Source organism: Physeter macrocephalus, chromosome 14 (genome assembly GCF_002837175.3).
Source record: "Physeter macrocephalus isolate SW-GA chromosome 14, ASM283717v5, whole genome shotgun sequence".
In the NCBI taxonomy this organism is placed as follows: domain Eukaryota; kingdom Metazoa; phylum Chordata; class Mammalia; order Artiodactyla; family Physeteridae; genus Physeter; species Physeter macrocephalus.
Genome location: NC_041227.1, coordinates 94,801,971 through 94,827,530, shown reverse-complemented (window position 1 = coordinate 94,827,530; position 25,560 = coordinate 94,801,971). Strand labels below are relative to the sequence as shown.

Here is a 25,560-nt window from a genome sequence, read left to right as displayed (position 1 = left end):
GGATGGGAGGGGGTTTGGGTTTGCAGATGAGGCTGTACAGGTATACAGGTGTTTGGAGTTGGAAGTGTTGTTTTGGGGGTTACAAGTCTACAGAGAAGGTATAGCAAGCAAGAGGGGCTTTTAGGCCAACACAGGTGTCAGGAAGAAAACCCTCCCCTACCACTCTGGTAACGGTCCTCACTGCACCTGCTAAATCGAATCGGGTTGGGGTCCTGGATCAGGCCTGCTGTACTTCCACCTTCAGATGGATAGGGAGGTCCCTGTTCTGAGGTCCTCATCCCTGGAGCATGTACCAAAGAGGCCCTCATCTGAAGAGGTCTGTGTCCCCTGGGCCTGGAGGAGGCCTGGCTGGGAGAAGCCTTGGCACCCTGCCTCCTTTCAAGTCTTCATGCCTCTGGCACTGGTCCTACTGCTAATGGTGCAACTTGGTGCATTTGGTTCCTGGCACTTTTCCCGGGAACCCAGAGGATCCCTGGGCAGTAGAAGGAGGAAGAAGACAGGGCCGGGTGGGGCTAGTCCTGGCTCTGGTGATGATGAGCTATTGACCTTGAAGGCTGATCTGGACCTTGCCAGATCTGGGCCTCAGATTCTGCCTCTCTGAAGTCAGCCAGATATTTTTGCTTTGACTCCTTAGGGGTGTCACGAGGACCCCACCACTGGGTTGAGCAGGAAAACCCAAATTCTACAGGGAGACCCGCCACACGTGCCCACCTGGACTGGAGCCGGGGTGCACGTGGGGACTGCCACACCCTTTGTAAAATATTGAGATGCTTCCCTTCCAGCGGTGAAGAGCTGCTGTCCCAAGCCCCTAGTGCCTTCCTCCCTAGGCTGGCCCCTCCCCTGAGAGCCACCCTCCATTTCCCCACCACCTGGCAACTAAAGCAAGGGTGCTTTACTTTTGTGTGTGTCATGGACCCAATGTTGTCTCTGTTGAAGCCTGTGGACAATAAGGTTTTGTTGTTTTTATTTTTTAAAAAGTTAATTAGTTTTTATTTTTGGCTGTGTTGGGTCTTCGTTGCTGTGTGCGGGCTTTCTCTGGTTGCAGCGAGCGGGGGCTACTCTTCATTGCGGTGCACGGACTTATTGCAGTGGCCTCTCTTGTTGCGGAGCACGGGCTCCGGGCGCGCGGGCTTCAGTAGTTGCAGCACGTTGGCTCAGTAGTTGTGGCTCGCGGGCTTAGTTGCTCCACGGCATGTGGGATCCTCCCAGACCGGGGCGCGAACCCGGTTCCCCTGCATCGGCAGGCGGACGCGCAACTACTGCGCCACCAGGGAAGCCCCCCCAATAAGGTTTTTACGTACATAAAGTATATTGTAATCCTATATATTTTATGAATTAAAAACTATATAGAGAGATCTATACATATTCTGCAATACCTGTAATGTAATATGAAAACATCTGTGATTTCTCTACCTAATGACAAAGTCACAGATTCTGTGAAAAGCTATTGTGATTTATTGCTGACTTTTTTTTTTTGGCCCGCTGCGGTATCTTAGTTCCCCAACCAGGGATCAAACCCGTGCTCCCTGCAGTGGAAGCACAGAGTCTTAACCACTGGACTGCCAGGCAAGCCCCCCCGTTGCTGACATTTTTTAAAAAAATAAATTTATTTATTTATTTTTGGCTGCGTTGGGTCTTCGTTGCTGCGTGCGGGCTTTCTCTTGTGGCGAGCGGGAGCTACTCTTCACTGCGGAGCGCAGTCTTCTCATTGCGGTGGCTTCTCTTTGCTGTGGAGCACAGGCTCTAGGCGCGCGGCCTTCGGTAGTTGTGGCACGTGGGCTCAGTAGCTGTGGCTCATGGGCTCTAGAGCACAGGCTCAGAAGTTGTGGTGCACGGGCTTAGTTGCTTCGCGGCATGTAGGATCCTCCTGGACCAGGGCTCGAACCCGTGTCCTCTGCATTGGCAGACTGATTCTCAACCACTGCGCCACCATGGTGGAAGCCCATTGGCGACATTTTTTAATTGAGAGAAATGCTACATTCGAGGTAGAGATGAGTGAAAATGAAGGTGTAATTCCTTTATTCAAATTCATGGACTCATGAATTCTAACCAGTTTTAGAACCCTCATGTTTAGAGCCCCTGAACAAAAGGGTTAATTCCCCACAAATAGAGGACTAGTGGATAGTGTGAGAGGATGCAGACCCTGCATCCATTCAGACTGTTCCTCACTCTAAACGGTGGTTGAACACGTGGTGATAGGTGGCCAGCAGGGGGCAGCATATGAGCAGAAGTGTGGGGCTCAGTTCAGAGGGAAGCTGCCCCCCGGTTTTAAGTCCAAGGGCCAGCCTGGTTACAAAAAAACAAACAAACAAACATGAGACCCCCAAGTCTTATCTGCTTGCCACCCGTCTTACTTGCACAGGGGCAAGCTTACTCGTAGGTGTGTCGAATGGGCCCAGAAGACCGAGGTCGGACTGAAGGCTCCTGGAGATGTCCTTGCTTGCTGCCTAGGCTGGAGGTGTACAGTAGGTTGTCTGAGTCTCCAGCGTCCGAGGGTCTGACGCAAGAAAGTGGGTTCTCCCACGAAACATTTGCCCAGCCCTTGGGGTCTTGGGTATCAAGACACAGGCCTGGGGTTGCTCAGAGCTGGGGTGCAACATCAGCTGGGGCCTTGACAGAGAGCCTTCACCACTTCCTATGCTGCGGGGCTGGGCTGCAGCGCGCAGCGTGGGGGGTGTCTTCCTCTTGGGTGCACTGGCTGCCCATGCCTTCCCCCACTCCCTGCCCCACCCTCTCCCTCTAGCCCCAGCCCCAGACTTAGAGCCTCTGTGAGGGAGGGTGCTGATGTAGGGCGGGGTTCTATTATGGGATCCTTTGCAGAACTGTCCTCTGGGGAAGGCAGGTGGTGTTGGCTTGCCCCTAGGCCTAGGCCCTGGAAGAACTTTCGAAGCAAAAGCCCCACCTGTGACTGCTCTGAGACTCGTGGTCTGAGGTCCATGTATGTGCTTCTGGCTCCCACACCTGCCCCAGCCCTGTTCAGGCAGAGTGTGGGGCTGCCTCTCAGGCTGCTGTTTGGTGACAGCAGCCTGCCTGGTGGTGGTACCCTAAGTGGGACTGAGTGGGCCCCTGACCCTCCAGAGACCACCCTCCGGGGCCAGCAGTGCACACAGCACCAGGCTATGGTCCATTCGTGTCATCTGTGGAACTCGGAGCCAAGCCAGGGAAAGATGGGGGCAGGAAGGCACAGCCAGGATAGGGAAGTGACCCTTTCTTGTGTGAGGAGATGGAGGGTGAGAGGAGGGAGGGTAGATCTCGGTATGAAGGGGTGTGGTGGAAGGGCACCCTCTCCCTTCCTCTGGGCGGGGCAGCTGCTGCCTCCAATCCTTTTGGAAGTTCTCCCCGGGGAAGTTCTCCCTGCCAGCCCCATCCTCCCCGTGCTGGTCAGGAAGTACTCTGAGATATCTCTCTCTTTGGATTGAAACTTCACAGTCCTAGGTGAGGGTTGGGGTAAAATCACAGGACCAGGGAATCTGCAGTCAGTGTGTCCTAACCTTTCTGCCCCAGGGTGGGGAGGTCCGGAAAGGAAAGCTTGGTAGCCGAGACCACAAGTTACTTGCTTTATTGTTCCAGGACAGGGGACGATGGCAGGTCTTCAAGGGTTCTGCTTGTGTCTCATCTGAACCTGGGGCCAACCTCCGGGGGTTCTTGTCACCCTCAGACCCTGGGTAGGCTGAGGCTCCCACTTGCTACGGGTTGGGCTCTCAGGTAGGGCATGGAGGGCAACTGGGTCACACCCCCTCATTCCAGGGGCATCCCGGGCCTGCCAAGCAGTCAAAGAAAGGGGGCATGTGTGCTCCCCCCACCAGCCTCTACCAGACTTCCCTTCCCTGAATGCCCAGGCTGCCTGAGACAGCTGGAAGTAATTCACAAGCTGGGGCCTAACCTACGTGAACTTCTCAGGAGTGAGACTGTAGTGACCTGGAGGGGCCCTTCCTGCACCCAGGGCTGGGAGAAAAGGACACTTTCAAGTTTCTGAGGGCAAGGGCTTTTCCAAACACTTTGTGTCGGAATTGGGCTCAGTTTGGTCCTGGGGTGGACGCTGCCCCTCCTGTGTGTCATCCTGGGAAAGGCCAGAGAGAGCTTAAGTTGAGGACAGGTAGAGCCTGGCAGGGCGGGTGCTGCTGAATAGCAGCCCCCCGGGGGTGGACCCACAGACAACTTGGGGAGAAACTCCGTATCTCCTCCTTCGTGATGGGCCGCTGGGATGAAGATGGGAGAATAAATACAGGGGGCTCTGGGAAAGATCATGCCTGGAGGGGAACGGGCCTGCAGAGAACGTGGACGTCAGGATAGGGTTCCATAGTGGTCTTGGACCTGGCACGGGGGCCCTGAGCTTTTGGTAACCAAAGCCCTCAGCTCTCAGCTGCCCCCAAAATGAAGTCAGGCTCTGTGATGTAGTTCTGATTGCTCTGGATATAAGGTATGTGTGTGGGTGTATGTCTGCATAACTGTATGTGTGTGTTTCTGTGCATGTGCGCCTGAGCATACGTGCATGAGGGCTTAGGTGTGGATGAGTGTGGGCTGGGGAGAGTGCATTTTCTTCTTGCCCAGACACTTGCTCTTCAGGGGCCCTGAGCGAGGAGCTGGTGTACCAGGCGGCAGAAATGTGTGAGGGGCAGAATCCTGGGTGGTGACTTCTACACCCCCAGCTGCCAGCTAACAAACAAGTTGGCTTAGTGGCATAGGGGACAGGGAGTGTGTTCCTTCCTTGACCTTTAAGGTGAGCCCGACATGGGCGGCCAGCTGGGACTTCCAGGCCAGGCAAAGGCTGGAGCAGCTGCTGGGCATAGCTCATGCCAGGGCCATGGGCTTGGAGCTGGGGCTGAGGTACACAGAGGGGCCAGCAGGGGCCGTGGGTTCCAGCTCCATGAAGGCTGAGTAAAGGGTGGTGAGATGCAGGTCCCCCACTGCCCCGGAGCCCCCATTGCCTGGTGGTGTCAAGTCGCCTGCCCCACTGCCCGTCTCTGCCAGACAGGGCCCAGGGGGGAAGCAGCAGGATGGGGATGGGGGTTGGGGCAGCGGCATTGAAGATGACGTCAGGGGTGAGGTCACCAGTGCCAAGGGGTCAAGGGCCAAGCTGTCGTCCTTCAGCTGTTCCCACAGGTTTCCTATTTGGGGGAGAGAACAGGCGTCACTGGGAGACACTAAGGAGCCCTGTCTGCCTCCCACCCCATGCTCTCACATGCTAAAGAGAGCAGGATTGGGGTAACACTGAATGGAGAACAGACCCTTGGCACTAGCTCTGTGACCCCAGACAGTTGCAGAACGTCTCTGATTCCTCCTCCCATGTAGGACAGTTTGAAAGCCATGGCTCAGATGATCTGTGTGGCTCTTTTTCTTGTGGGTGAGGGGGGCTGATCAAGGATTTGAGAGCTGCCTATTGGAAGGGTTGATGCAGATGCTGTACATTCTGGGGTTACCCTGGGGAGGGAGCCCCAGGAACTCTTCACCCTGGCTCTTGCCCAGGCTCCCAAGGAAGGTGGATCTGCAGCCCAGACCAAGGATCTTCCAACAATGCGCTGCTGCATCCAGTGAGCTGGTTGGGCTCGGCTCCCTGGGCGTCCTCCACTGCAGGGCCCAAGGGATGGGAGCAAAGCCAGGAAGCACTGACTCTGGGAGCAAACAGTGCTGCCACCTGCTCCTCTTCTATGTGTTGTGTGACCTGCATCGTGGCAGGCCAGGGACTGGAGCTCCTTCCCTGGGTATCAGGGCTGCAGGGTCTGGAGGAAGAGAGCTGAACTAAACCCTCGACTGAACTTGGCTGCCTGGGTTCCAATCGTAACTCTCCTTCTTCCTCTCTCTTTTTGTTTTGGCTGCCCCTGCGCGGCTTGCAGGATCTTAGTTCCCCAATCAGGGATTGAACCTGTGCCCTCAGCAGTGAAACCGCGGAATCCTAACCACTGGACCGCCACAGAATTCCCTTACCTTTCCTTCTTTCTAGCTAAGTGACCTTGAATAAGTTACTTAACCTTGGTATACATCTGTGAAATGGGTTGAATAATCCCTCCTATGCTATAGGCACACGTGAGAGAGCACATGTAAAGCGCCTCACAAGATGCCTGACGGTTAGTAGGGCTCAGGTAAATGCTTATGGTAGCCCACATGTCTATAGCTTCTTCTGAGGCTGTTGAGCCCTGTTCCCTACTTCTGGAGGTGGATGAGGCTCTAGCTGCTCGTTTCTAACAATAGCTTCCCAAGACCTGGGCTCTCTCCCCATCAGACCGGGAGATCTCTGAGGGTCGGCTGCCCCCACCTGCTTGCGGATGTCTCCTACCCCAGTGCACACAAAAGGTCTGAGGCCTGGGTCAGCACCCTCCTTCAAACCCCCTGTGGCCAGTACCAGGGCCTGGGGGTGCACTGGAGATTAGATGGGAATGGGTGGGGTTGGCCACGTGCAGAGATGGAGCAGGCAAGATGGAACAGAAGAGATAGAACCTCTCCCCCCCGGGACCTGCCTAGCTCTGAGGCCTTCCGTTCTTCCGGGGGGAAGATCTGTCTCCTTCCTCTGCATTAGAAGATGAACTCAGAAAATGCAATCGCTTCTGGGAATGTTCAGACCATCGGTCACTCACAACCAAATAGGGAATGGAACATCGGGCCCTTTCCAGCCCACCCAGAACTGAGAGCGGTTTGATGATAGGTCAGCTGGAACCCGTTCAAGGGCACCAGGAGGAGGGAGATGGGGGCAAGGACATTCCTCTTCGACCCTTAACCACCACTACCCGCTACCCAGCTTGGGCCTTCTCTGCTCCAGTTGACCTGAAACCCGGCAGTTAGTTAGCAGGCCGCAGCCTGGAGACTGAGATGGGATGGGCCACTGCCAGATGTCCCTCTCCAGTACTGTCCCACTTCTCCCTTCCCATCCCCAGCTCACCCTGAAAGTCGAAGTCAGTGAGAGAGGGATTGATGGCATCCAGGTCAGTGCCAAGGTCTCCGTCTGGCAGCAGGGTTTCATGTATGGTCCTGGCTGGGGAAGGTTCAGCCAGCAGCTTGGCACTGTGGCTGGGTGGGGTGTGGGCAGGCAGAGGTGAGTCCTGGGGGGTGCCCGGCTGGGCCCGCAGCTCAAGGTGCCCATCTGGCTGTGGGAACAATGGCTGCGGAGGTCTGGGAGGGGCCAGGCCCGGTGAGAGGTGCGAATATGTCTGCCCATAGCAGGAGGGTGCGTGCCCCCCAAGTAGGTCCTGCAGGGGATTCTTGCCAGGAATGGGGCCCGGAGCTGGGTGGATTGAGTGCAGCGGCTGGGAGAACCCGGCTGGAGGTGCCAGGGGCCGGATGGGGCCTGAGCCTGTCAGCCCAGGGGTCGGGCAGCTGAGCAGTGGGGAACCCAGCTTCTCCCTCTTGTCTCCAATGAGGCTGTCCAGCTCTTCTGAAAAGGCCCAAGAGAGAGAGACACCATGAGGCCTCCCTTTCCCCACGAATGCTCCCAGCCTTAGAACCGCACTCAGGCGCTTTCCTCCCTTATCAGTTCTCCTTGCTCAGCTTTTCTTGCCTCCTCCACTCTTATTTTTTTGGCTCATGGGCACCCTGGGCCCTCCCTGCATGGCCGCTAGCCTCACCTGGCTTGGCCATGCTTTTGCGCACGGCAATGGGGTCTTTCCTCTTCCACTTCTGCAGCTCCTCCTGCATCTTGTCGATCTTGGCTGGATTGAGGGCCCACAGGCAGCCCTTGCGAGAGGAGCTGCCTGATTTGTTCTCTACCTTCTCGAAGCACTTGTTAAGAGACAGGTTGTGGCGGACAGAATTCTTCCAGCCATCAGGCGCCGTCTGCCGGAGCAGAGCAAGACAAGAATTCAGGCCGGGGTCACGATGCCAGAAAACTCCTTTGCTATCTGGGCACAGAACTGCCACCCACTCTGGGGCCTGCCGTCCTCGTCAGCACCCAGCGCACGCTCGGTACCCTTCAGTAGCGGGGCGGGGGTGGGCAAGAACCTTGCTCACAGTTATTAACACCTAAAATCTGCCTTCGTCCTACCCCGTGCCCTTCAGAGAGGGCTGTAGGTGGTTCATAAAGGAAGGGCTGGTGGGCCCTACGGACGGCCCCGCCCCTCCCCAGCCTGCGGTTGGGCCACTCCCCACTGGGTCCTCAGGCCTGTGCTCGGACCCTCTGTGGAGAGGGACTCACTACACTGAGCTCTCCCTGCTGTGAGTTTGTCTCTGGGGTGTCGGTCCGTGGAGTCCTCTGAGTGTGAGGACATGGGTGTCCCTGAGAAATGAGTGGGTGTGAGAAAGTCTCTCTGGGGGTGTGTGTGTGGGTATCCATGGTTGTACGTGTATGTGGTTGTGAGTGTTCATATGTGTGTGCCTGGGGGGCGTGGCCTGGTGGGGAGGCCAGCCCTCAGGCGGGCGGAGCACATGCCAACAGAATAAACACCCATTAGGAGGCCTGGTCATGCCACCAGGGCAGTGATTGCGCCTAGGGAGGGTTGTAAAAACTATTAGGTTGACTCAGTTGGGTGAGAGGCAGTGGGGGGGCGGGAAGGGGGCACCCCCTGTCCCCCCACCTCCAGCTCTGTCCCAGGCTCAGTGACAGTCCTGGGCCCAGCAGGGGTGACTGTGGGCAGAGCACCTGCTCTGGCTGCTGAGGTCCCTCTATCCTCGCCCCTCGGCCCCTCTCCCCTCCAGCTCACAGTTTCTGCTTACTGAGGGGCAGCCACGCCCTCCTCCCCAGCTCACTTGCCCCAGGGAGCAGTCAGGCTGAATCATGTCCAGCAGAACTGGGCCCTGATGCCAGCGTCACTGCAAGTTGCTCTCAGGAGCTGCTGGAGCCTTTCTCAGGGGCCGCTGGCCTGGGTCAGTGGCCTGGTTGGGGTGACCCCCAAGGCTCCCAGGGTCATGAGAGAGAATTCTTGAGCCACCACGCCAGCCAGCTGGGGAATTCAGCTTCAACTCCCACGACAGTCCCTACTAGGAGTCAAGGCTGTGGGCAGAGTTAATGGGCACAGGGCCCTTTTATGGCCCCATAAATCTGCGATTTGGGGGTGCCAGGGCAGCCCCCACCCCAGCCACTTCCTGTTTGGAAGAGGGATGGTCAGTACTAGCAATTATGCCCAGTGGCTGGAACTTCCCTAATCCCACATCTCTGACTCATGGGGCTTCAGGACGCCCGTCTCAGCTGCCTTGGGCATGGGTGCTGCCCACCCCAGGGTCCACTCTGTCCTTGCCCAGAAAAATGACCTTCAGCTGGGGAGTGAGTGATAGAGGGGGCAGAGGATCTTTGAACTAATTTCTTAGGTGGGTCAGGGGGGAACTGTGTGAGTTGGAAGGAACTTACGTGCCAACGGGTCCAACCTGACCATCTTACAGACTGGGAAACTGAGGCCCGGAGAAGAAAGGGTCTAGCCCTAGATCACACAAGGAGGCGATGACAGAGCCCAGACTCCAGTTCTGTTCCCTAACTAAGGGCCCTGCCCAGCTCACCCCATAGGACTGCTTTCACCATCTGGGGCCTGACCCATCCTCACAGATGCTTTCTCTCTGAAGTCAAATGTAAACTTGGGAGTGAGGGAGTGATGCAACTGGCTAAGAACAACAACTGGAACCAAAAAAAAAAAAGCAGTTAGACCTCTTCACTACTCAGCCCTATAAAACAAAGATTACACAGCTCCTAGGAAAAATAATTAAGCCAGGAAGATGAGACGTAGGGAGGGGCTGGGAGTTGGCAGGGAGGACAGGCTGAGAGGAATGGGGCAGGGTCCTCACTTCCCTCTCTCTGGCCTGGCTCCTTGAAGCCCTAGGGGACCCTCTAAAAGCTTTATAGGCCAGGGAGACTTTGGTCCCCTGACTTGCTGGGGTAGAGGGGCAGCTCTGGATACTGGCTTTGATGCTTCTTGAATCCCAGGACAACTCTCCTTCCTCCTCTCCCTTCCAGGACCTTTGATGGATGACCATACTTTTTCATTCTTGGCCAGAACTCTGGTCATCTTGCCCACTTCTCGTCTGATGGCAGCTCGGCAAGCACAAGCTTGTTTGAACATTAGCCTCAAATTACCCCCAGGCAGCACAGTTGGGAAGGTGGTGGGGCCAGAAATCACTGGCAGGTGGAGCTGGGTTCTGGATGACCTGGGCCGCAGCTCCCACCCTCTGCCTGGGTAGAAGGTGAGACTGTAGCCACTAGGCTGCAGGCCGTGGAGAAGGCACTCCTCACACGCAAGCTCTGACCTCCCCTGCACCCACCCCAGAAGAAGGGGTTTTTGTTGGAGGGCCTGGGGAACATCAGACAAGGGAAGTGGGTGGTGTGGGAAGCCAGAGAGCTTGAGCCGGCAAGTGATCCCACTTGATGTTTGGCCTTGAGCAGATGGAGAGAAGGGAATCTGTCCTGCCTCTAGGGGGGGAGTTTGCTAGAGCCCCAGAAGCCCCTTCTGTGGATGATAGAAATTATTGATAGATCCCGTCCGTGGGAAGGTCAGGTGAACCAGCCAGTTCCCTAGGACACTCTAAGACCGTGAAGCCCACACTCTGCTTTCTGGCAGAACTGCAGCTGAGCCTGCCGCCCACAGAGGCAGATCCTAATCTCTCCTGGAAAGGTAATGAGTTCTGCAGTCCCAGCATCCTGTGTCACCTTGGCTGGGCAGCTCCTACCCAAATTCCTCCAGTCCTACAGCAATCTGGGGGCAGCAGTGGGAACAGCCTCGCATTTCTTCCCAAGCTCTCTCTCCCCATTTGGGGTAGGTGGACGCTCCTCGAAGCCTATCAGAATTGCCATGTCCACCTTCCACCAGCATGAGGTCTGACTCCAGCCTGCTGTGTGACCTTTGGTGAATGGCTTGAGCTCTCTCTTCCTCACACAGAACTGTCCTTCTGAAGTGGAGACAAGGGGAAGCATGTGGGGGACACACCCTCTCCTGGCTTTCATTCAAACTCATCTCCCACCTCCCAAAGGAATCCTCTGGTTCCAGAGAGGCCTGGCTTGCCCAGGACTTGGGGCTGGTAGGGTGCGGTGGATTTGGGGCTCACCTTGAAGTAAGGAAAGTGCTCCGTCATAAAATTGTAGATCTCGCTGACAGGAAGGCTCCCAGTTTTACTGTTCTTCAGGGCCATGAAGATGAGGATGCTGAAGGCAGAGAAAGTTCTGAGAGTTTGAACCTCTGACCTGGCCTGGAGTCTTTCCCCACCCCCCCCCACCCCCGCCCTGGCTGGAATAGTCAAGGACGAATAGCCTGCTGCAGAATTCAGGCTTGAGAGGCCCTATGAGGTCCAGAGGAGAAGGAATGAGAAAGTGTCCACTGAAGTCAGGAATTACTGATATATAAGGGTCTCGTGGCATCTGAGAGAGCTGGGTTACAATCCTGGCTTTGGCCACTCACTAGCTGTGTGACCTTGGGTGAGTGCCTTAACCTCTCTGAGCCTCAGTTTCCTCAGCTTCGAAGTGAAGAGAATAATAGCTATCTCAGAGTCGTGAGGATTAAGCACGCTGCCTAGCACATAAAAGGCACTCATTAAATGGAAGCTGTCATTACCATTCAGCCTTCAGCCGATTGCATGAATGTTGGCTAGTAAGGGAGGGGATTAAGGTTTTTTGATTCTCTATAAAGTGCCAAGCATATTCTCTCACTTAATCCATCCAAAGGCCTGAATATTGCAGTTCTTTTTTTTTTTAACAGATGAATAGACAGAGGCTCAGAAAGATTAAGTAACTTGCCTGAGGTTTCACAGCTAATAAATTCAGAGCCTGGAGTAGAACCCAGTTCTACTGGACTCCAAAGACTGCACGTGCTCCTTTCTGCTCATCATCCAGCCTTCCACAAACCCCTTCTCTGTGCTCCTGGATAATGTTTAAGCTCCTTTTCCTTCTCCTGATCTCATACTGGCTGATGACCTGACCCTATGAGGGGCCTGGCACACAGGAGGTCGAGTATCGATGTTGGTTAGATGAATGAAAGTTCAGATGGAAGGTCTCCCAGATGGGCTGGGTGCTGCTGGCCTGGTACTTATAACCCCAGCACCAGAGAAGTTGCACCAGATCTGGCAGATGCTGGATAATTGAGCCGCATCTGCAGACCTCATCCCTCACTTACTTCCAGCAGAGCTTTGGGGTGAAGCTTCTCTCTGTATCTGGGGAGGGAGGGAGAAGGGGGGAAGCATCCCCCACTAAACTCTCGGTTTCAGGCCCTGGGCCCCAGGAAACTAGAACTTAGCGGGCTCATCCAGGGCACCAGCACCTGCTGAGTTGAGCCACAGACATGGCTCCCTAGGGTGAGATGAGAGGTCAGAGGTGAGCTAGTCAGTCCCCCTGCCCCATGCTGGAATCTTCTCTATAGCATCCTCTGGAAGTCCACTAGCTATGACTTCCACTCCCTGCCATTACCCTTATACCTCAAGGGATTCCATGTCTCAGTTTCCCCCGGGGTCCTCTCAGCCCTCTTCCTTCTACCTCAGGAGTGCTGGGAAACGTACCTGTAGGAGTAAATGGGTTTTGGGAAGAGAGGCTGGTGCCCATCGGTGCTGGCCTGGGGTGCAATCCGCTGGTATGGATAGTGTGAGGAGCCCAGGTAGGGTACAGGGTAGCTGCTGCCACCTGGTGAGTACTGTAGGGGTCAAAGGGGCAGAGTGGTTGCCATGGTAACCAGTCTTCCCAAGGAAGGGGGCCCCCTGCCCCCATTCATATACATCCAGAGAAGGAACTGAGGCTAGATTCTTCTCTCATGTGCTCCACCCCCATGGTCATGGGCCCCAGAGGCAGAGCTATCTGAGGATGCTGGCCAAGGATGTGGCTATCCGGGGGCCTGTGAGGAGATCCACATTCCAGAACTCAGGATCTCAGAGGCCTCAGAGCTCCCTTCCTCCAGCATCTTTCTCTCAGGTCTCTAGGTACTCTGGTTGCCATGGTGATAGGACAGGAGTTGGGCTAGAGAGTGTGAGGGGTAGCCCAGGCCCCTGTACCCTTCTGGGCGGGCGCTCCAGACCTCTCTGGTATCTCCTGGAGTGGTTGGGCTGGAAGTGGGGTGTCCAGCCTGGGCATTTGCTGGGCACTGCCACCTTTTATGAGTTTCAGTGGCTCCTTGAAAGGGCTGGTCATGATGGTGGGCAGGTGAGGGTAGGAGGTGGTTTTTATGGCAAAGGGAGTGGCTGCAGTGCCAGGGATGGTGTTTTACGGGGGTGAGGGTGGGTAGGAGACTCTGACTCCCGCATCTGCTCCAGGCCGAAGTGATCTTTCCTGGTCACCCGAGAGACACTTAGTGACTGAGTCACCTCTCTGCAGGTTCCATAAAGCCCTGGGTGTGGCTATCTTGTTCGAGGAGGGGGTGCAGAAAATAGAGGGCCTCAAGACAGGGCTGGGCATGACGAGGCCGTCTAGGGTCTGGTAGTCCCTTAGCCCTGCTGTGGCTCAGTCCCTGTTGGGCCAGGCTGCCTCAGGGACATTCCTACCCTGGGTCAGACCGTGAGCCTCAGGAGGGCTTGGCTATTCCAGCGAGGCTCGTCATGGAGTGAGGATGATCCCTCATGTGTTTCCTCTGCTTTCCTCCTTCTCCTTCTTTCTCCCCACTAAGCAGGCAGTCTGACCAACACACCCCCATCCCCCGCCCACGTGCCTGCCTCCCTGGCTTGGCCAAGATCAAGGCCAATGCCAAAGAGCTGGGAGCAGAACCTGCTCCACAGGCAGGGCCTGTCTCAGTGCCAGGCTGCAGGTGGATGAAGCTGGGCACTGGGCAGCCACTTGCTCTGTCTTGCCCGGCGACTCCTGGGAGCTGCTTGGCTGTTCCGGGGCTCTTTCCTTTCTCTTTTTAAAAACCTCCATCCCATGCCAGTGTGGGGCAATTACTTGTTTTCCTGTACATCTGGGAAGAGCTGAGGCTGGGCAGTCGGGTGGGAAGGGGGATAGGGCCAGAGATGATGGGGACCTGGAACCTCCAACTGGGAAGGCCCCCTAACTTCACTCCTGGTCCCACCCTGTCTAGGCTAAAGGGAAGTTTGAGGCCAAGGCCACATAAGATGGTGGCCGACCCAGACGAAAGCCCATTGTTCCCTGGCCTGCTCAGCCTTGTGTGTCACCCCATTTACTCCTTTTCTCTTTGCTCAGTCCTTTTCTAGCTCTCCTCTTCTCTCCCTTTTTGGTTCACGTCCGGCCCTGCCCCAGTCTCAGTCCCACTCTCTTTCCTGAGACCTCTCAGGCACTGCCAGGGTCTCAGACAAGCCCCATCCACCCCAAGAGAAGGGCAGTTGCTTCCCTCCCCATGAACCCCTGTTCCCCACCCCAGGTGGCCCAGCCTGAGATTCAGGGCTCTGCTGTCCCTACCTGCCCATCCAGGTGTGCACACACACACTCACACGCACACCCGCACACCACACACACATGTAATATCCTGAGACCCTGGGGAAAATTGCCCACCTGCCCCAGACCCACCTGGTGGAAGGCGGGCTGGGAAGGACAGTACATATGCTGCAAGGGGGGCTGGTAACAGTACATCCCTGGACCACTCTCCAGAGGTGGGGGCTTGACCTTGACTTCTGACCCCTGCTGGAAGGAAAAAAAAAACAGATGACCAGGCTGGACCATATTTTTCTTCCTTTTTCTCTTCTGTGTCTCAAACCTGACACAAAAGCAACCCCTACTTTGCCTCCCCCAGAGCTTATTCCTGGAGAACAAATAGAGAACAGAGAAGGGCAGGGATTTTCCTGAGGGAACTCAGCAAGTTAATGGTGGAGCTGAGGCTGGAACTGACAGGGCTTCCCACCACCCCCCACCTCCCTGCAGGTGAGAGACTGAGGCTGGGCTGTCCAGGGACATGGGGGAGACTTGTCATTGGTCACACTGAAGCTGGGGTAGGACCAGCGGTCTCCCTGGAATGGCACAAGGGTGCACTGCCTGACCCCACTCACCAAGCCTGGCTCAGGACTTGCTTGCTGGCTCAGAGCCACCAGCCCCTCAGAGCAGGTCTGCAAAGGACCACTGCTCTAGAATTCCCATTGCAGAGCCATGGTGAGGGGAGCACAGGAAGTGGCCAGAGAGGTTGGTGCAGCTGGGGCCCCCAAGGCCCTGCCACTTCCTCTTCTGCAAAGCCCAGGGGAACTATGGTAGGCTCTCTGGAGGGGGCTGGCGAGTCCCCTCTGCTCTGGCCATCCCCAGCTCAGAGCCTCTGCTCTCTGCTCTGGGGAGTCTACACAGTTGCTGGTCTGCGGGAGCCCCGCGGCCTTTCTCTCTCTAGCAGAGGGAGCCTGCAGCTGCTGCTGGCGGTGGTGGCCAGATCCTGGCCTCCCATGGGTTGTGAGCCCCACATGGAGCCCCCAGGGGCCAGCATAGAGTTCTACCCAGAGTAGGGCCAGAGTGTGCAGCTAGGTACAGGAAGGTAAACAAGGCCAAGAGCAGATGGACCATTCTTCCTGGGGTTACCAGTGGCCTTGGGAACCAGCATCTGGGCCCACAGGGTCAAATCAGCTGTGAGCTCTTTCTGGGCGTGCCCGGGGTTGCTGATGTAGAGATAACTCTAATCATAGAATCTCAGGCCTAGAAGGGCCACAAACACTATGTCCAGTCCTATCATTTGGCAGATGATGGGGCTGAGCCCATAGAAGGCAAATGATGTGCCCAAGGTCACTCAGAGAGTCGACCAGCCTGCTGTGGGTCTCTGGGCCCAAGCTCTTCTCTATGTTGTGTGTGTGTGTGTGTGTGTGTGTGTGTGTGTGTGTGTGTGTGTGTGTAAGAAAGTGGGCTCAAACCTCAGCCTCACTTCCTATAGGCTGAGAGACACCTTGGGCAAGTCACTTGGTCTCTATGGAGCCTCAGTCTCCTCATCTGCAAAATGGGGTTAGTGGGAGCTCTTTAGAGGGTTGTCATGAGGATTAAACAGGGCACTTGAAAGAAAGCATCTGGCACAGTGACCACGGGCTGGCACTGAGTGGACATTTAGGGGGCAGTAACTGATATGATGGTCCCTTTACTGGGGGCTGCTGCCACGTTCAATGGGCCTGAGGAAGACGCCGTCGAAGGGCCCCAGAACCAGAAGCAGACTCCGTCTTGGCCACAGCTGGTAGGTGCCCAGCGCCTTCTCTATCTTCCGTGCCTGGGAAACAGGCTTTTGTTGGGGGTGGCTTGTGGATGGAATGGGAGCCTGTTTGAAAGCAAGAGGTAAGGAGAGCTGGTGGGCATCTGGAGTAGGCACAGCCCAGGCTGGGGAGTGGGGAGCAAAGCTCCCTTTAGTCTTCCTCTTCCCAAGGCAACAAGCCTATGAGGTACTATTAACAATACTTTTCTGATGAGGCTCAGAGAGCTTAAGTGACTTGCGCAAGGTCACACAGCTTGTGGGTATGGCTATGAAAGGAAATGAGCTTTCAAGGTACTTTCGAGGTATTTCTATGAATATACCCAGGCCTCACTCTGGGTAAAGAATGGGGCCGGAGTGTCCTTTGAGAAGACTTAAGTCCTCTCTCAATTCTGTAGGCTGATGCTGGAGAGAACATTGTGCCCTGTGGCTCCTCCCTAAACCCTTCTCTTGGCCTCTGGAATGTGTTTTGCTTCTCACATTTGCACATGGGCATGTAGGTCTGGCTGGAGATTCTTGACACTTAAACAGAGAGAAGCTGCACGCTGGAATCCTGACTCAGGAGCCTCTGGGAAGCTTCCAGCTTCCTCGGTCTGACTGGCCTCCCCAACCTTGTCCCCTCCACACCAGGCCAGGGCAGCAACCCTTGCCCAGCTGACCTGGAGGCCCAGAATGAGGCCTAGAGTCCCCAGCTCTCTGAGCTTGCTGCTTTCCTGGTGCACACTGACCCTGAGTGGAAAGGTCTGGAAAGGGATGGCGGGGGATTTGTTCTGGGCTGCCAGGAATTGGGATGGGGGTAGGTGGTATAGCCGCTGGCCACTTGTACTCACCAGGACTTGGGGGCTGTGCTCCCGGCTGGGGTAGGGGAGTCCGTCGCACCAGGCCTCTGCTGGGAAGCCAGGCAGGAAGGCCTCACGCTCCCCGACATCCGTGGGGATCTCCTCGAAGGCCTCCAGCGCCCCTGGGGTCTTAAAGGAGTGTCCAGCGAGGGCCGAGGCGGTCTGGGCCTCAGGGAAGACGTCGTCATGGAAATGCCGCTTGTAGGGATGGAAGGGCACATGGCTGCCCTTGAGGAAGTGCCTGGGGCTGCTTGCCGGGCCCTCCTCAAAGCCGAAGCCGGGGTACTTGTCTGAGGGTGAGAGCCGGAAGGGGCCCAGGCCAGGGCCAGCTGGGCAGTGGACCTGCTCGGGACCTGGTGACGCGGCGCAGGGGCTGTGTGGAGGCAGTGAGGGTGCCCTCTCTGGAGGGCCATCGGGCACAAATGATGAGCAGCTGAAGCCGGCATGCTTCTGGGGTGGACAGAGGGTAGAGAGCTTGTGAGCGGTGGCTGCACCGGGACCCTACTCTGTGCTAAGGTAAACGGTCTGTGGCTGAGCTCTGGCGAGACATAGCCTGCCCTTGGAAGCCCCAGTCTGACGAGAGCACACTGCTTCTAAACCTGGGTCGCCCCCAGCAGGATGGATGCACAGCCCCGCCCTGGGAAAGTCCCAGACTGAAGGGACAAGCAGAGGCCCAGGTCTGACACTTCTGGATCTGGGAGTCACTGGGTACTTATTTGCTGGTGGAAGGGACAAGACAGATGCAGGCAGGTCCCTGGGGGGTGGGGGTGATTGTCCACCTCCTGCTTGTGCACCTCTCAGGTCTTGGCCTCAGCCTGGGCCTAAGTGCCTGGTACTTACGTTCTGTGGGGCAGGGGAGCCTGGGAGGCCCGGTGCCTGCATGTGGTCCCCTTGGGGCTCGCCCTCCAGTCTGGTGGGGCCCGGCAGCGTGACGTCAGACTGCGGCAGGAGTAGCGACACCATCCCCCAGTCCTGGCCTCGAAGAAAGCCAGCTGTGATGAGCGTGAGGACCACCGTCCAGGGCTGACCCAGCCCAGGTCCACCACCTCCATCCCACCCCATCCCTGGGCTGGGACCCCGACTCCAGCCAGATGTCTGATGAGGGGGGGAAACAGACAGACAGAGACAGAGAAACAGACGAACTGAGAGGAACATCGGAAACAGAAGGAAGCAGGTAAACAATGTGAGAGACAGAGTATGAAGGACACAGAGGGAGAGAGAGAGGCTGGTGGACTCGAGGGGACTCGGATGCCTGGTGGCCCCGTGAGCCTGGCAGGCCTCCCCCACGGCACTGGGGAGGCCACCACCAGCCCGCTGTGGAACGTGTGGCATATTTGGTTTTCTCCTACGTCCTCCACACTCCAAGGAACCTGTGACTTTGTGCAGGCCAGCGCCCTTTCTGAGCTTTGCACTCACCACTCGAAAAGCTCAGGGCCTATACTAGGTGACATGTGAGGGCTCTTTCTGTTCAGACCTTCTAGAATGATAGGAGAGCTCTGTACCCAGCACAGTTGAGTGGTTAAGAGGACTCGGCTCAAAGCCAGCCTTCGCCTTTCCTTGCTAGCTGTGTTCGCGAAGCTCTCTGAGCTGCAGCGTCAAAAATCATCTGCAAAAACAAGGAGAGAGAGAGGGCCGCCCTCGTGGGGACGCCGGGTTCCATGAAACCATGGACATGAAGAATTTAGCACAGTGCCTATAGCTTGTAGTAAGTGCTCAATAAATGCCCGCTCTCGTTATGAATATCATTATCAGTATGGTTCTTTTTTTTTTAACATCTTCATTGGAGTATAATTGCTTTACAATGGTGTGTTCGTTTCTGCTGTATAACATTAGTATGGTTCTTACTACTACTACTCTCATTTCTCTGCCTTCCTTCTCCACCATCTGCAAAGGGCAGTTTCTCCTGAATTTATTCCTCTTTGCCCAAGTCGTTTCTGAGAAAGGCCACCCTTTGCTGAGGGCCTGCTCTGGGCTGGCCACTGTGTAAATGATTAGGAGAATTTTCTCGTTGGTTTGTCAGAATAATCCTGTGAGTGAGGGACATTATTAACCTCACTTTCCAGGTGAAGAAACTGAGGCTCAGAGGGGTTAAGTGACTTGCCCAGGTCACATAGCTAATCCATGATAGAGTCAAGTTTTGAACCCAGATCTGTCTGACTCTGAAGGCTACACTCCTCTTAGTCTCTTCATTTGTTGGGGGTCAGAGTGGGGGGTACATGGGCTGGGCACCAAACGACAAGAAAAACACGAGGTTTACACATACCCAAGACCCCTTCCGGCAGAGCAGGAGAACTGCATCTCCCCAGCCCTGCTCTCCCAGGAGCTCTGGGAGGGAGGGATGGCCATGGTGGCCCCATGTGCCCAGACTGGGGTTGGTACATCTTTGCTAAATAAGCTCTCTCCTTCATTTGACAAGGGGGAGGTGGGGACAAAGAAGGGAGGGCAATTGCCCAAAGTCCCTCAGAGGCTCAGAGGCAGAGAGGGCTAGGAGCTGGGGTCCAGGCGGGGGCCTGGTGGAGGCTCTCCCGCCCCCTCAAGAGTCTCCACCGCCCCTTCTCCACACCCTGGTGCCGCTCACTCGGCAATGCTAAATGTGGCGTGACCAGGGAAGCGCCGAGCTGGCCGTAACTGGACACCACGGTGGAGCAGGCCCGGGGCCTGAGGTGCAGGGCAGCCCATCTCCGGCTCCGCATGATTGCCCGGCCTGGCCCCTGCTCCCTGGACAGCCCTTGGACAGCTCGGGCCCGCCTGCCACTCCTGGCCCTGGTCCAGAGATGCTTTCCCAAGGCCTTCTCCAGGCCTACCAGAAGCAAGGCTGGGCCCCTTCCTCCCCCAGGTCTTGGGCTTTGTAACGCGTGGGGCGGTGGTCACTCTCCTCTCCAGAGGTAGAAGAACATACGGTTAAGAGCAAAGGTTTTGGATTTGGGCTGACCCAAGTTTGAGTCCCAGCTGTGTCGTCACTTCCTGCCTGTGTGACTTTGAAAAAACGGTGCAGTTCTCTATATCTCCTTTTGCTCCTCTGATAACAGGGACCGCCCTCCCCCCTTGTGGAGAGAGGGATGAGGCTGCCTTAGCCCCCTGACCCCTTTCTCCAGTAGCTGGTGCAGCTCTTCAAGTCGCATTATCTAGTTCAGAAGCTCTAGAGTCAGGATTGGGTTTGAATCTCAGTTAACAGTGGGACCTTGGTTGGGCAACTCGCTCAGCGTCCTTCCTCGGACCTCAGTTTCCTCATCTATAAAATGCGGCTAATAATACGTACCTCTCTGGAGGTTAAATGTTATATTGCTTGCAAATAGCTTAATGCAGAGGATGTGCTCAGTAAATGATAGCTATTATTAATAATTAGCAGTGGGACACAGTTAATCTAAATGATGAGCTCTGGGGGTAAGGACATCATCCTCCCCCATTGGCAGAGGCTAAACTTCCCTCCTCTTGACCCTCTGGCCTCAGAGATCATTTTAGCCTTTCCCCTGAAGGAGAATGGCTGCAGAAACTCCCAGGGATTAGAGTAGGAGGGAAGGGGAGGTGACTCTTGCTTTGGATCCCTCAAGAGTCCTCTCTGATGGTTGCAGAGTCCGGGCTCTGGCATCTGCATTCAGGAGGAATCTTTCATTGAAGACTAACCTTTATGCTACCTGCTGCAGTTTCAGGGGGCACAATAGGATGTGTGTCTGCAAATATCATCAGCAAACCAGTGCAGGAGGTCCAGTCAGCTCTCCTCCTTCCTTGGATCCCAGGAGCTGCCCCTGATGGCACTCATGACCCAGCCACTCAGTGTGGGCTTCCACAACCCACAACCTGCTCTCTTTTTGGGCTAGAGCTAGGCCAGGGCTCTCAGTGGTGGACAGTGCCCTGGGGTCCCTTGGACTGTAAGGACTTTCCTAATCACAAGTCCACACCTATAAAGCACTCTGCAGTTTACAAAGCACCTTCGTATCTATCATCTCATTTCATCCTCCCTTTGCCCCGGAGAGTAGCAGGCAGTGGTGTGCTGGAGCCAGCTGCTATGGACTTGTTAGGGCCAACTGTACCCATCTCTTTCCAAATCCATTTTTGGTGAAATTGGCCCAAATTGGCCTTGGTGGGAATATTTACCCAAGGAAATTTGCAAAGGCTACAAATTAGTCCTTTTTTTGGAGAGCTGGTGGGTGAGCATTTATCATACACCACTGGTAGGGGAGAAATGTCATTAATCCCATTTTTCAGGGGAGAAGATTAAGGCCCAGAGAGAAATGACATGCCCAGGGCCACACAGTTAAAACTGAAAACCACATCTCCTGAGTCTCAGGCCTCAGAGCCCCAGTTACGCCCCCAAACCACTCCAGGGGTGCAACGCTGGCAAAACTTGAGCAGAAGACCACTTTAGTATCCAGGTATTCTGTCTACCCCCTACTCTCAGAACTTTTCCTCCTTCCATGATCCTTGAGGAGTGGGAGGGCAGGGGTAGGGATAGAAGAAGTAGACTTGATCTTCCCTGGAGTCGGAGGGAAGAAAGAAATGGTCCTCTAACCTGAGTAGGAAGCATGACGAGGAAGAAATTCCTCAGAAAGAATGACCACAGGATCAACAACCAGTGTGATCAAATCTCTGCTCTGTGTCCTTCTCACAAACAGCCAGGCCTTTTGTCCCTTCTACCCAGCATATCTCCCCACCCCTCAGAGACTCTTTTCCCAGTACCCCAGGATTAAGGCAGAGGGGGCATTTGTGGGGTAGGAGCGGGGGGGACACCCTGTTTGCTGGTTGTGTGACCTTGGACAAGTCACTTCCCCTTTTCTGTACTCAGTTTCGTTATAAGTAAAATGATGTGCTGGGACCTTGCATCTAAAGATGCTGAAGCTGGTCCTGTGAATGTGTATATGGTCCACAGAGCTGTCAGCTAGGCCCTCATCTCTGCTTTTTCTTCAGGAGGGAGCTCTCTGAGGAAATCCTCAAGGGGACCAGGAACAGCTGGGTGAGTTATTATACCCCAGAAAGGAGGTGCTGTATTATCACTCCCATTTTATAGACGAGGAAACTGAGGCTCAGAGAGGTTAACCTGACTTGCCCAAGTTCACTCAGCTAGTAAATGATGCTCCCCAGGATTCAGACACAGGCTTCAAAGATAGAGCGCTTAACCACTATGCTACACAGCCCCACCTCAGGAACACCTCAACTTCCTTGCTCACACCTGGATGCCAGAGTGGCAGGTGGGGGGCAAGGTTGGAGGTTTCCTTGGGAGGGTCTGTCCCTGTACCCCATGTGGGCAGCTGAGTCACAGAGGACACTAAGGGCCCTCACTGGGCTCTACACACTCCCTCCCACGCGGGCTGCTCCTACCCGCCCTTTACAGAGAGGTGGAGATGGTAGAGTTCCACCTTAATGGTTTCTGTTGCTGTCTGTGGCAGCATGTTTTACAAGGGGTGGGGAACGTGCCCAGTGCTGCCTGTGGCCCCACCCAGGGCTCCACCCTCCCGGCTGCTGGGAGGGGTCCCCGGGAGCAGTTTGGTAGTTGCCTAGTGGGGGTTGCAAGGAAGGGCCTGGGGGCCACTCCTGAGGCTGGACACCCAGGATACTGGGAGTCTGGGGTTTCTAGCTCCTCTGCTCCCATCAAGGTTGGGGGTTCGGAGGCCAAAATCCTGTCCCCTCTGGCTGTTGACCCTGGCTCGGTATCAGGAAGTGGGTCAGCTGCCCCTGCCTTGAGATCTGATTAAAGCGCTCTGAGAAGCAACTACAGATGAAAAGGGCAGCGGGTGGAGCGGGGAATAAGAACAAAGGATGAAGAGTGATCATGTCCCCCGTGTGATGCTTTCCTCAAATCTGAGCCACTGACACCTGCAGATGAGTCGTTCCCATTCCCCAAACCAGGGCTCTCCTGGAGCCACTTCAGTCATTCCTCTGCCTCTGGAAGTAGGCTTGTCTTAGAGCAGCACTCGGTATGCCCATCCTGAAAAGGCACTTGAACCACCTTCCATGCCTGGGGCTGACCTGGAAGTTCTTCCAGATGTCTAACCGTTATCTCTCTTGTAATCTTAGTCCTCTCGCCCTATCCTTCCTGCCATTCACCAAGGGCTAGTAAATGGCAATGGACTCATCCCTCCTGCAGGGTGGGTCCCAGCCTTGCTGTGGATGTCTAACTCCAACAGCTTCCTGTTCCCCCATTCTTCTTTGCCCAGAACCCCTTCCTTTCTACCATCCTTGACCATCGTGGGCAGCTTCCCATCTCTCCAACCCGTCCCCAGCCCCTGCCACCCAGCCTTGGCCACAAAGGAGCTGAATCCAGGCACTCACGGTAGACTCTGGGCCATGGCCACCATCACGGCTTCGGGGAGTCATTCAGCCCAGGAACTCCCCAGGAGCTTCCACTGAGGTATAAATACTCCCACATGCCTGGACCAGCCCCCTGCCTGAGGGCCGGGGCGGGGCTGCCTCCCCAGGCCGGGCAGGCAGGTCACATGCCCCATAAATGCCCCTGGACCACAGGCCCTTCCCAGCAACCCTGGGGAGACCAAGTGGGGCCTGACCTCCTTGGATGGATGGATGATGGATGGATGGATGGATGGAGGGATAGGTGGATGGATGGATGGAGGGGTAGTTGGATGAATGGAAGGATAGGTGGGTGGGTGAAATGGACAGATTGATGGGTGGACAAATGACTGGATGCAAAGCTGGACAGATGGACAGACAGATGAATGAACGGACAGTGGGACAGATTAATGGGTGTCCTTGAACTGCCTATGGATGCTCATTTGGTAGATGGGAAGAAAGAAGTGCTGGTTGCAAGGAAATAAGAAATGCTATCCTTCAAAGCTCCCATCCATCTCTTTCTGAGACACACCTACCAGGCCCCCTTTTCTCCTCTGCTATGGGCACCTGGTCTGAGAGATTGGCTCTGCTGGGTTCTCCCTACTCCTTAGGTGACTCTTTCCAAGACACTTCCCACCTAAACACCCCCAACCCTCAGGAATCTTTTGGTCTTTGGTGTCATTCATGGTCTGTCTTTTCCTCCCTCCTGCCTACTCTGGAGTTCAGGCTCTGAGGCTGTGAGCCCATCTCCAGATCTTGCTCCCAGAAGCAAGGTCGTCTTGCCCTCCAAGTTTAGCAGGGGGAGGGGGAGGCAAAATGCTCACTTCCAAGATCATGAGACCCTTACATGTGCAATTTAGGGAGAAGGTGACTTCCACCCCCCACCTTCCCCAGGAATTTTTAAAGGCGTGACTGGGTCTGATGGTGAGAATAGGTCTGGCAAGGGACCCGTATGTGAGCCAGGTGACCTAGAGCCCCTGGGGCCTGACTGGAGAGCTGGGCTCCTGAAGGGTGGGGATTCCTTGCTTGCTTAGTCCCAGGGGGCAGGGTTCAGAAAGCAGTGGTCTGATTTCCAAAGAAAGTTCCTTCTAATCCTCAGTCTGCCTAGCTGTGAAAGGGATCAAAGAGTGGATGGTGAGGTGGGCAGTGACTGAAGGAACAGGAGGATTTTTCACACATGGTAAAATGTGGCCTTCCTCCTTCCTTACAACACGCTTCTTCCAGCCACGCTGGCTAAAGAGGGAAAGGGCTGGGGGGTGGGCTGAAGTTGTTCTCCTCTGAGCACCCATTATTTCTGTGATCCAGTGTCCCAGAGGTCCTGCCCCCATAACAAAGTCGCTCAGGGCTGAGCCTGGTGGTCCCACCTCCAGCCTCCTGTGGGCTGCTCTAATAACTGGCTGTGGAGTTAATTGGCTGTGCTGGTGATCGGTGGCTGAGGATATGAGAGGTGAGACCCACAGGGATGACTGGGGCCTTGTTTCACCTCATCCCCTAGATTGGCATTTATTATCTCAGAAACCCCCAGCTGCCTTACAAAGCCCGCCTGTTCCCGCACAGGGAGTCCTTCTGACCAAGGACCCTAGAATCTCCTCTCCCAGCTCTGCCATCAGCGTGGGCTAGTCACAGAAATTAACCTCATTTCCTCCTTTATAAAATGGGATCCTCTTCTTTGCCCTACATACCTCACCGGGCTGTCCTGGGGACTGAGTGAGAAGCAGGGTGTCAAAACGCTCTGAGGAAGATAAACCGACACCATCTTGCCTGGCGCCCCTGCCTCCTCCCCTGGGGTCCCAGGCCCATAGGCTTTCAGGAGAGGGATGTGGGCTGAGATCTTTGCCCCTTCAACCATTTGCCCCTCCCTGGGTGCTCCACATAGGAGGGGTCCAGACCCCTTTCTGCCTGCTCACCTTACTGGGGGCTTGAGATGGCTCAGGGACCTACCATCCCTTGAGCCAGGGGCCTCTCATGCTCGGTACATATTATTATCATAAGGACTGCTCATTATTACCAATCTATTTTTAGGGATATTAATCCCACCACCACTACTAATGATACAGATCTAGTACCAGACAAATACACACTGGTGGCACCTCTCCTCCAAAGCCATCCAGAGCACACGTACGCACACACAGATCCTCCTGGGCTTGGCATTGTCATCCCAGAGAACTTTCTCTCCAAAACCTTTCCCACCTTGGGCAGATTGGACATGATCATGAGAAGGCCGCAAGAGGCTGAGCCTCTTCTCCAAAGCCACATGTTCCTTGGGGTCCAATGTGGGCTCCAGGAACTCCTCCCAGAGGGAGCTGGGGACACCTCTGACGGTGAACACTACTGCAGTCACCCTGCCTCTGCTAAGTGGACAGTCTGAAAATTGGGTTTTCTGATCACAGTGGTGTGTGTGTGTGTGTGTGTGTGTGTGTGTGTTTGTGTGTGTGTGTGTGTGTGTGTGTGTGTGTGTGTGT

The 25,560-nt window shown here is 55.5% G+C and overlaps 1 protein-coding gene across 3 annotated transcripts; it reads right to left on the bottom strand.

Moving 5' to 3' along the window:
• Positions 1-1,989: 1,989 nt before the first annotated feature.
• On the bottom strand, positions 1,990-23,089 carry FOXN1 (forkhead box N1). Of its 3 annotated transcripts, XM_055090551.1 has the most exons (9): positions 23,084-23,089; positions 17,657-17,788; positions 16,808-17,266; positions 14,342-14,455; positions 12,394-12,524; positions 10,954-11,050; positions 7,557-7,764; positions 6,875-7,366; positions 1,990-5,108 (listed from the first exon to the last, which is right to left on the bottom strand). In XM_055090551.1, exons 2-9 carry the CDS (start codon positions 17,777-17,779, stop codon positions 4,792-4,794), a joined length of 1,941 nt encoding a protein of 646 aa, XP_054946526.1. In that variant the 5' UTR covers positions 17,780-17,788; positions 23,084-23,089; the 3' UTR covers positions 1,990-4,791. The 3 variants fall into 3 exon arrangements, with proteins under 3 accessions (XP_054946526.1, XP_007121817.1, XP_054946527.1); XM_007121755.3 differs by lacking the exon at positions 23,084-23,089 and having other exon boundaries at positions 14,342-14,452; positions 17,657-17,857; XM_055090552.1 differs by lacking the exon at positions 23,084-23,089 and having other exon boundaries at positions 4,955-5,108; positions 6,875-7,002; positions 17,657-19,834.
• Between the last annotated feature and the right edge of the window lie 2,471 nt (positions 23,090-25,560).